The 10,760-nt window shown below is 39.5% G+C and overlaps 1 protein-coding gene across 1 annotated transcript in view; it reads left to right on the plus strand.

The window, feature by feature from the left end:
• Window positions 1-5,911, plus strand: part of PUM3 (pumilio RNA binding family member 3) — a 44,070-nt gene extending 38,159 nt beyond the window's left edge. Inside the window, exons 17-18 of the mRNA XM_001927669.7 lie at window positions 1,635-1,725; window positions 4,536-5,911. Of these exons, the coding sequence (XP_001927704.4) occupies window positions 1,635-1,725; window positions 4,536-4,668 (224 nt within the window). The 3' untranslated portion in view covers window positions 4,669-5,911. The remainder of the gene's footprint in view (window positions 1-1,634; window positions 1,726-4,535) is intronic.

Genomic DNA, 10,760 nt, shown 5'->3' on the forward strand with positions numbered 1-10,760 from the left:
TTATAAAAAGTCAGTGCATAGTTGAGCTGTGTGTCAGAAAAGTTGTCTGGCTTACTTTTAAAATCTAAAGAATTTTCTAGTGACTTTTCTCCTTCACTTAAGTTGTGTTGGCAACCCGAAAACACATCTGTTTAGACCTGATGTATTCGTCATTTTCATATAGTATCAAATGAGTGGCTAGCTGTCTTGGCTATCTATTGCTGCTTAGCAGGCCACGTCAAAACTTAGAGCTTACAAACAACAGTCATTTGCTCAGGGTTTGGTGGAGCTTTATTCGGAGTCATCTGGGGCTCCTCAGCTTGGGGTTAGAGGATCCACTTTCACAATGGCTGGCAGTGGCTACGGTCAGCAACCTCAATTCCTCTCCCTAGCTGTTGAGGTTCCTCACAAAATGGGGCTTGAGCTTTAAGAGAACAAAGGAGATGCATGATTTAGCCTCAGAGGTTATTTAAAGTCACTTGCACCATACTCTCTCAGTTAAGTCAGTCACAGAGGCCTACAGTTCGAAAGAAGATATTAGTTCCACCTTGCTGTGGAGCAGTGGCAGTATTCTAGAAGAGTATGCAAGAACTCATGAGAGACCATTACCGTGGTCAGCTTTGGAAAACATTGTTGGCCTCACCAGCTGTTTCCAGAGGGATTTCTGTCCCTCTTTGGCACATGCCATGACGAGTAAAAAAGCCATAGGCCTCTTGGCTTTTTTTTTTTTTTTTTCCCTCTCTTTAGGGCTGTACCTGCTGCATATGAAGGTTCCCAGGCTAGGGGTCCAATTGGCTACAGCTGCCAGCCACAGCAACATCAAACCCGATCCACATCTGTGACCTACACCACAGCTCACAGCAACAACAGATCCTTAACCCACTGATCGAGGGTAGGGATCGCACCTGAGACCTCATGGTTCCTAGTCGGGTTTCTGCTGCACCATGACAGGAACTCCCAGGTCTCTTGGCTTTTAAAGTCCCTTCACATGCAAATATCTTTGCATAAATTGTACGTGCTACATACCCAAGATGGTTGCCTTTAAGATAGGTTGGCCCTACCTCCATCTGCACCAAATCCTACCTAGTCTTGAGAATTTCTCCTTTGTCCAAAAATTAGTTAGACTGAGTTGGCACAGTGAATAAGATAACATACTCCTTGGGGATCAGATGTGCTGTAGTAACAAAAGATGAATGGTATTTTTGATGGGTGAACAAATGTTTAGTGTTTAGAAATTGTCAGATGTAAGCCAAAAGACTCATTTGACCATTGTGTTCATGGCACTTTCAGAGTGAGCAGTTTCCATGAGGGAGAACTTGACTTTAACCAAACACGAGGTGCTGCTGTCAAACATTTACTTCCTCAATAACTTTCAGGTCAGGGTTAAATCATTAAATAGAACAAAGAATTGCAAACAAGGCCAAGTGAGCATTTTCTAAGAATTCATTGTTTCTCTTGAGTAATTACTGCTGGACGTAGCTGAAGATTTGGGTCAGAGTTGAAAGAGATGGCTGTGTTGAGAGATACTGGGTGAGAACTCTTTTGATTAGTTTTCTTATCAAAACATGTTTCCAGGTTTAAGGGTAGTAGAGAGGAAGATTGGGGGTTTAAAATCTTGGTTTATGCTGTTCATGAAGTTTCAGTTTATTTTACAGGTTGTTTTGCAAAAACACTTGTAGAGCATGTTGGTATGAAGAACCTGAAGTCCTGGGCCAGTGTCAATCGGGGAGCCATTATTCTTTCTAGGTATGTATAGGGTGTGCCTTCCTCTTCTTAGGGTCCTCATCTTCAAGCCAGTTCGGTCAAAACATGCTTCCTTTACGTTTATTTATCGGTTCTCATGTCTATTTCCAGTAGTCCAGGATTCCTCAGTCACTTTTGGTCCAGGCAAATATACTAAATATCATAGAGGAAATGTTAGACTTTCCATCAGTCCTTCCAGTTTCTTTTTATTTGCCCTCTTTCACGTGTCAAGGATTATAAAATTATGGCATTCATCATGCATCATTTAATTGTTTCACCATGTTTATGTTTTTGACCAAAGTGTAATTGTGGTCTTTTTAATGAATGATCAGTTTTGTTCCCATGAAAACTGACAGTTGTTTTTTAAATCATGACTGACTTTACATATAATTCTTCCATTGTTTTCAACTATTCTAAAAGGATGTGAGAAGTATTTGCTACTAAAGTCTACTTGCTAATCTTTATTTCTTATTAAAATGGTAGAAAACTATCTCAATTTGTAAATTGAGACGTGCTTAATTAACTTCAGTATTGTTCTCTGAGCATAGTTGAGTTTATAATTTACAGGTCATTGAAATTTCCATGTATTCTAGTCCCAGGTAAAACCCTTCTATGTAGGATATTCATTTTAAAATAGGTTTGTGTGTTGTTTTGAAGCAGTCACTGTTGATTTTCTCCCCCTGCTGTGTTAGCGAGATTTGGAAAGAGTTACCAGTCTCAGCTTGAATTTCCCACAGTATTTCACATACAGATACATGCAATTTAATTTGTATTGTTTATAAATGTTACAGGTATTTCTTCAATATATATATTTTGACTTGGTACACATGTTCTCATAAATACACACATCCCAAATAGGCATTCATTTCTTTGAATATATCAGTATCTCCAAGTATATGGGTGATATAGATCATTAGTTCATTTCTCATTAACATTAGCTAATTTTCCAGTTGATGTTGAAAAGCCAGAGTCTATTAGCTGAAATTTTTTTGATGTGAATTTCCTTACCAGGCATGTGGAGTGTTAACACCTACTGACACGTTTTTTTTCTCATTAGATTCAATTTACTAAAAATTCCAGCAATGCTGTAAAATTAATTTTTAAAGATTGCTTATCAATCAGAGCTTCCCTTAGTGAATTTCAAACATGAGAAGGATACTATAGGTTTATTATGGAACACTCCTTAAAATTAGAATATGAAATATCTGAAGTTTAAAGGGAAGTAGAACTATCGGTAAACTATTAATTGACGAATAATCATTTTTATTTGGTTTTAGAATATTGTCATGTGCTTCATTTGTTTGGCAAAATTCTCTGCTTGTTTACATTTTTCTTTAAACTAATGCAGTGTATGTGTGTGTTTTTCTATATCTTTTTTACAGTAAGTGAAAAGCATTTTGGGTGAAAAAAAATCTGCCTTGTATGCAGGCTGAGAAATAACTCAGGGAAGCACAATACTCTAGTGTTTAAAAACATGGGCTCTATACAGACTGCCTGAATTCCAGTCCTAGCTCACTGTATGGCCCTGGGCAAATTACTCAGCTTTTTCTGAACCTTAATTTTCTTGGATGTAAAATCAAATTAATAATAATCTAAGGTTGTTGTAAAAACTAAGATGATACCCATATAATGCTTAGCATTCTAATGCGCATGTTCAATAAATATTAACTTGTATTACTGTTAATGCATTTTATGACCATGTATTTAGCCAAGGTATATAAAATAAAAATACCAAGCGAGTCATAAGTCTATTGAAAAGGTACTTTTCAGCTTTGCAGGTGGCAAGCAGTACTTGTTGCTTGTCTCCCATGACCAGGAGGCTACTGACTTCTCCTTGGGGACATGATGGAAATTATTGGGACCAGGTCTTTCAAAATTGCCAAGTGATTTCTTTCTAGGATGTGTTTCATTGGTCAGCAATTAAATGTGGTCACTAAGAAGTCGGGGGAGAACAGGAAATTTGGCCAGTGTTTGGCAATGGCATGCCTGTGACCTGGCTCCTATTTAGAGAAAGCGGCCAGCTTGTTGCCAGCCTGCAGGGTGTGATAGGGTAGTCCAGCAAAAAGTCAGAGAGCAGAGCTGATTTTTTTTTTTTTTTTTCCCTTAATGACTCACCTTGGTCAAGTGCTTAACTAGCATCCGGCTCTGGCTAGGTGCTTTGGATCATGTGAGCCTCAAAAAAACCAACCCTGTGAGATAAAAGGTAGATTCTTTTGTTGATCCCATTCTACAGGCCAGGAAACTGAGTCTTTGAGAATTTGAATCGCATGCTGTAGGTTGTAGTTATTGGGTGAGAGGCATGTTTCAGATTTGGGCAGTTAAGCTCCATCGTAGAGTTCCTCACACCTTCACTCATTATTTTAGCAGTAGAGCTCAGTAAGGAGGCCATTAACTGCTAATGTTTCACGCCCCCTCCTTTCTTCCCTGTATACCTTGTCACGCCTGTTAATTTAGCCACTCAGCATTTCAGGAAACACTCTGTACATGTGGGCCTATGAAATATATAAAACACAGGCTCCGTCTTCTTGAGCTTACCTAGGTGGAGAAGGAAAGGAAGAATAAATGTAGTAAACAATTTTAAGGCAGGGTGTTCATCCTAATACAAAGTGAAAGGGCCAATTACATGGTTTTAGAATATAAGTTACTAGCCTCCATCAATTATCTGATGAAAAAAAAATGTATAGTTACAAAACTTGTCTCACAAGTCTGTGAATTTTTTTATGCTGTGTGTGAGGGTAGTATCTGGAGATGATCTAGGGAAATTGAAATTATGAAATTTCAGTTTTTCTTTATTTTTTGTCTTCTCTCTACAGCCTTCTCCAGAGTTCTGATCAAGAAGTTGCTAATGAAGTCAAAGCTGGACTGAAAAGCCTGATTCCTACATTGGAAAAAAACAAAAACACCAGCAAAGGAATAGAAATGCTACTTGAAAAACTGACTGCCTAAGTGGAAACAGTTAAGAACAAGTTGGAATCATTTTTCCTCTTCTGTTTTCCCAGCACAGGAAAGAAGGGCCATCTTACTGGGAATTTGGGTGCTCTGTATATGTGTTTCTTCTTTGTATAAGAATCTATTTATGAAATGGTTTCTAAAAATACCCTTTTTAAGAAAAAAATCTCAGCCTTCTCCTTTTTTTTTCATATTGAATAAGCAGATCACAACGTGAAAGGTTTAACAGTCACATACAGTGGGACCAACCAAATGTATATAAAGTAGTTGCATGCATTGATTCGGGGAGACGCCATCTTCATGGAACAGTAGTCTGTGAGGGCTTCAGAGGAAGGCAGCATGTGGTAAAGAAGAGCCACAGGGGTCTTTGGTGGGAGCAGTGAGGTGGGGGTTACTGGTTTTGAACTGAGCTTCAGGAAGTCTTAGGGCTTGATGGGAACAGGAACAGGGCTGTGTTCCCCAGCTGCCTTATGGATCAGGTTCTGTGTTAGATTTTGTTTGAAACAAGCCAGTCCAGTAAGTTAAGATTCATGGGGGTAATGTGCTAGATGAATTAGGGGATCACACTGGGTAGCAGTGTTAAGGCCAAGGTCACCTGAGCATGTTATCTTTGGACCTGCGTCTTCCAAGTAAACAGCTCCTTGTAATGAGATTCTCTCTCTGGACTGTCCCTAAAGTAGCTGAGGCCTACAGGCTTTGAGTTAGAAGGAAGGAGATGCAAATTTGTTAATACTATAGAAGTTTGAATTTAAGTGTAAATTTGTTGATGACCATTGGTAGACCTGGGAAGGAGTCAGAGTCAGGCTTATGTAGCCCTGCCTGTGAACACCTGACTGCTTCTGAAGCCTTGGCGCTTTCTCTCAGTAGCCTGCTGTAACAGGAAAGCCATTGGGTCTGTCACTGCAGTCACACCTGAGGAGAATGGCTGTGCCTTTCCTGACCAGACTGCAAGGTTGCAGGACTGCTCCCATCACAGGAGCTACCAGTACATCACCTCCTGCCCCCTCCTGCTGGGTGCATTGACCGCTGGAGGAACAAAAGAGCACACACCTGTAATTCACTTTTGGTGTAGATTCTTTCCCTGCCACCACCTCTCCGCCCCCAGCCAGGTCTAAGGTTGGAGGGACAGTTGGTGGAGATGGGAGTGGGGTGAGGAGATAGTGGGCAGGAGACAACATCAGAGCTTGCTTTTGTTTGACTAATATATTGTGAGTTTGTTTTCCATATAAAGGATCCATTTAGAAAGAGAAGAGGACAAAAACCTGCTATTTGAGAGTTTGGTGGTTGGGGGGGGTTGTTTTTAAATCCATCAGTTTTAGGTATTTTCTTTTAAATTCCTATAATGGGAAAATACGGATTGAGACGTTTCACCACCACTATTCCCTTACTTCTTTTCTTCCTAATATTGAATACTTTTTGATAGATTGGTGTTCAATTGATATGATTATGCTGATGTAAATTGTTAAATACTGAAGGAAGTAGTGAACTGTCTTAAATTTCCTATACTATTTCATTTTTCCCAGAATTAATAAATTGCCAAATTTATTTATTCTACACTCCCATTATTAATTTTTCTCAAACTGTCCATCAGAATTGCTTAGCAGGCACCATATTTCTCTTTTTCTCAGCCTGATGACACTGTCATGTTATTGTGTCCAACCCTTCCCCATGGCTCCCGTATCTCCCATCCAGTGTGACTCCAGTGGGTCATAGATGTGCTTAGACTTTAACAGCCTCATTCAATACTCCAGCAAGCCATACAGACATTTCCCTTGTGTGTCTTCTACAAAAGAGCACTGTATGAACTAATCCTAGGGGCCCTTTTAAAAAGGAGGCTGGCCGATGAACCTCAAAAGAAAAGTGTATTCCTGGGAAAGGTTCCTTGGGTCACAGACATTCATGGAACAGAGTCCCTTTCCTGATGGCTGACTTTAGAATGTGCAGAAAGCACACTGAGCATGGCTGAGCAAAAGGTTGAAAGAACCTGGAACTTTGTTTGGTGTTGAGCTCTTAATCAACTCTAGGAGCTGCCCTGCTCCTGAACTTCCTGTTACTGAATCTTTAGAAACTTGCAGCCCAAATTGTGGCTAACTTATCCCTGAATACCAATTTCCACACTTTCCAATGCGTCATGTCGAATGGCAGGCCCTCCTCCTGGAGCCAGCTGGCTTTCTGGATGTCCTAATAACTGTGGCACAACCACCTTCATCATCCTGGGCTATTCATTCATACTCTTATGAAAAGCCCATTTCTAGGATCCCATGCATTTCATTTTGTTGCTTAGCATCCTGTTTTGAGTAGGGCACAATCTCCAGTAGCTTCCTGAGTAAGAATGCATATGAGGTAAAATTTTAAAGTCTGAATGTCTTCTTTTTTATTTTATTTTATTTATTTATTTTTTTGCTTTTTAGGGCTGCACATGTGGCACAGGAAGTTCCCAAGCTAGGGTGTAAAATCAGAGCTGCAGCTAGCTGCTGGCCTACACCTCAGCCACAGCAACTCGGGATCTGAGCTGTCTCTGCAACCTACACCACAGCTCATGGCAACACCAGATTCTTGACCCACTGAGTGAGGCCAGAGAGCGAACCTGCATTCTTGTGGTTATTAGGTTCATTGCCACTGAGCCACAGCTGGAACTCCTGAATGTCTTTTTTTTTTTTTTAATATAATGATTTTTATTTTTTTCCCATTATAGCTGGTTTACAGTGTTCTGTCAATTTTCTACTGTACAGTATGGTGACCCAGTTACACATACATGTATACATTCGTTTTTCTCACATTATCAGGCTCCGTCATAAGTGACTAGACATAGTTCCCAGTGCTACACAGCAGGATCTCATTGCTAATCCATTCCAGAGGCAATAGTCTGCATCTATTATCCCCAAGCTCCCAATCCACTTCACTCCCTCCCCCTCCTCCTTGGCAACGACGAGTCTATTCTCCAAGTCCATGATTTTCTTTTCTGTGTAAAGGTTCCTTTGTGCCATATATTAGATTCCTGATATAAGTGATATCATATGGTATTTGTCTTTCTCTTTCTGACTTGCTTCACTCAATATGAGAGTCTCTAGTTCCATCCATGTTGCTGCAAATGGCATTATTGTGTTCTTTTTAATGACTGAGTAGTATTCCATTGTGTATATAGACCACATCTTCCTAATCCAATCATCTGTCAATGGACATTTGGGTTGTTTCCATGTCTTGGGTGTTGTGAATAGTGCTGCAATGAACATACGGGTGCATGTGCCTTTTTCAAGGAAAGTTTTGTCCAGATATATGCCCAAGAGTGGGATTGCTGGGTCCTGTAGTAGTTTTATGTATAGTTTTCTAAGGTACCTCCATGCTGTTCTCCATAGTGGTTGTACCAGTCTCATTCCCAGCAACAGCGCAGAAGGGTTCCCTTTTCTCCACATCCTCTCCAGCATTTGTTATTTATGGGCTTATTAATGATGGCCATTCTGACTGGTGTGAGGTGGTATCTTGTGGTAGTTTTTATTTGCATTTCTCTAATAATCAGTGATGTTGAGCATTTTTTCATGTGCTTGTTGGCCATCAGTATATCTTCCTTGGAGAAATGTCTATTCAGGTCTTTTGCCCATTTTTCCATTGGGTTCTTGGCATTTTTGCTGTTGAGTTGTATAAATTGCTTGTATATTCCAGAGATTCAGCCCTTGTCAGTTGAATCATTTGAAACTATTTTTTCTCATTCTGTAAGTTGTCTTTTGTTTTCTTTTTGGTTTCCTTTGCTGCAGAAGCTTGTCAGTTTGGTGAGGTCCCATTGGTTTATTTTTGCTTTTATTTCTGTTGTATTCCCAAGTATTTTATTTTTGGGGGTGTAATTTTAAAAGGTATCGTATTTTTCTATTCATTTTCTAGTATTTCATTGTTAGTATACAGAAATGCGACTGATTTCTGAATGTTAATCTTATATGCTGCTACTTAGTTGAATTTGTTGATCAGTTCAAGTAGTTTTGAGGTTGAGTCCTTAGGGTTTTCTATATTATAGTATCATGTCATCTGCATACAGTGACAATTTTACCTCTTCTCTTACTATTTGGATGCATTTTATCTCTTTTTGATTGCTGTGGCTAGGACTTCCAATACTATCTTGAATAAAAGTGGTGAGAGTGGGCATCCTTGTCTTGTCCCAGACTTTAGTGGTAAGGCTTTCAGCTTTTCTGCATTGAGTATTATATTTGCTGTGGGTTGTCATAAATGGCTTTAATTATGTGAAGGTATGTTCCCTCTATACCCACTTTGGTAAGAGTTTTTATCGTGAAGCAATGTTGGATTTTGTCAAATGCTTTTTCTGCATCTATTGAGATGATCATGAGCTTTTTGACTTTTCTTTTTTGAATGTGGTATATGATGTTGATTGATTTACATATGTTGAACCATTCTTGTGCACTTGGGATGAATCCTACCTAGTCATGGTGTATAATCCTTTTTATATGCTGTTGGATTCGGTTAGCTAAAGTTGTGTTGTGAATTTTTGTGTCTATATTCATCAAAGATATTGGCGTATAGTTTTCTTTTTTGGTGGTATCTTTGGTTTTGGAATTAGGGTGATGATGGCGTCATAGAATGTCTTTGGGAGTGTTCCTCCTTCAACCTTTTGAAAAAGTTTAAAGAGGGTGGGTATAAGTTCCTCTTTGCGTGTTTGGTAGAATTTCACCTTTGAAGCCATCTGGTCCCGGACTTTTATTAGTAGGGAGTGTTTTTATGACATATTCAATTTAATTTCTAGTGATTGGCCTGTTCAGTTGATCTCTTTCTTCTTGATTCAGTTCTGGCAGACTGTAAGTCCCTAGAAGGTTGTCCATTTCTTCTAGGTTGTCACATTTGTTAGCATATAGTTGTTCATAGTATTCTCTCATGGCTTTTTGAATTTCTGTAGTATCTGGTATGACTTCTTTTTCATTTCTTATTTTGTTTATTTGGGGTTTTTCTCTCCTCCTCTTGGTGAGACTAGCCAGAGGTTTGTTAATTTTGTTTACCTTTTCAAAGAACCAGCTCTTGGTTTTATTGATTTCTTCTGTTGTTTTTTGAATCTCTATTTTATTGATTTCCTCTTTGATCTTTATGATTTCTGATTTCCTTCTGCTGACTTTAGGTTTTGTTTGTTGTTCTTTTTCTAATTCATTTAGGTGGTAGTTTAAGTTGTCGATTTGAGATTTTTCTTCTTTGTCGAGGAAGGCCTGTATTGCTATGAATTTCCCTCTGAGCACTGCTTTTGTGGCATCCCATAGATTTTGAGTGGTTGTATCTTCATTATCATTTGTCTCGAGGTATTTTTTTAATTTCCTTTTTGATTTCCTCATTCTGGGTATAGAATTCTAGTATGAAACAGGTGTGGATGCTGCTTTTTAACTGGAGTCCTCCAGATGTCAGGATCTATAGGCCTTTTGTCTCAGCCATTCAGTGCCTCCAGAGGGAAGTCCACCTGCAGCCAGTATTCTGGTTGCTCATTAGTTGGTGTGCAGCTTTTAATTAATCCACTAGCTCTGAGTTCAGTGCCTCTCCCTCATTCTATCTTGTACCTGGGGCCCCTAGTCTGAAGAAATGGAACCATCGTGAGTCTGTAAAATAAACTCTCAGCCTTCTACCAGTGTGTGAAGTGGTTGTTGACCAGTTTTAGCCAGTTTCCCTGTTTTCCATCCCAGCCCTCAATCCAGCTTTCCCCAGTACTTAGCACCTCTAATTGCTGAGATTTCCTGTAAATCATAGTGATAATGAACTTACTCCTGTGCATGTATGTGGTATTCAGCTTTCTCTATGACTTTGTCTTCCAGATATTTGTTGCTATTGTTCACTCACTGATGGCTTCTCGTCTGTTTCCTTTGTTGTTTTGACTGTATGTATATATGTTTTTAATGGCTGCACCCATGGCATGTGGAAGTTCCTGGGCCAGGGATTGAATCCGAGCTGCAGCTGTGACCTATGCCATGGCTTCAGCAATGCCAGATCCTTAATCCACTGTGCTGGGCTGGGGATTGAACCCTTGCCTCTGCAGCTACCTGAACTACTGCAATCGTATTCCTAACCCACTGTACCATAGGGGGAACTCCTATACCATTTTCATTCTTAGC

This window comes from Sus scrofa, chromosome 1 (genome assembly GCF_000003025.6).
Source record: "Sus scrofa isolate TJ Tabasco breed Duroc chromosome 1, Sscrofa11.1, whole genome shotgun sequence".
NCBI lineage: Eukaryota > Metazoa > Chordata > Mammalia > Artiodactyla > Suidae > Sus > Sus scrofa.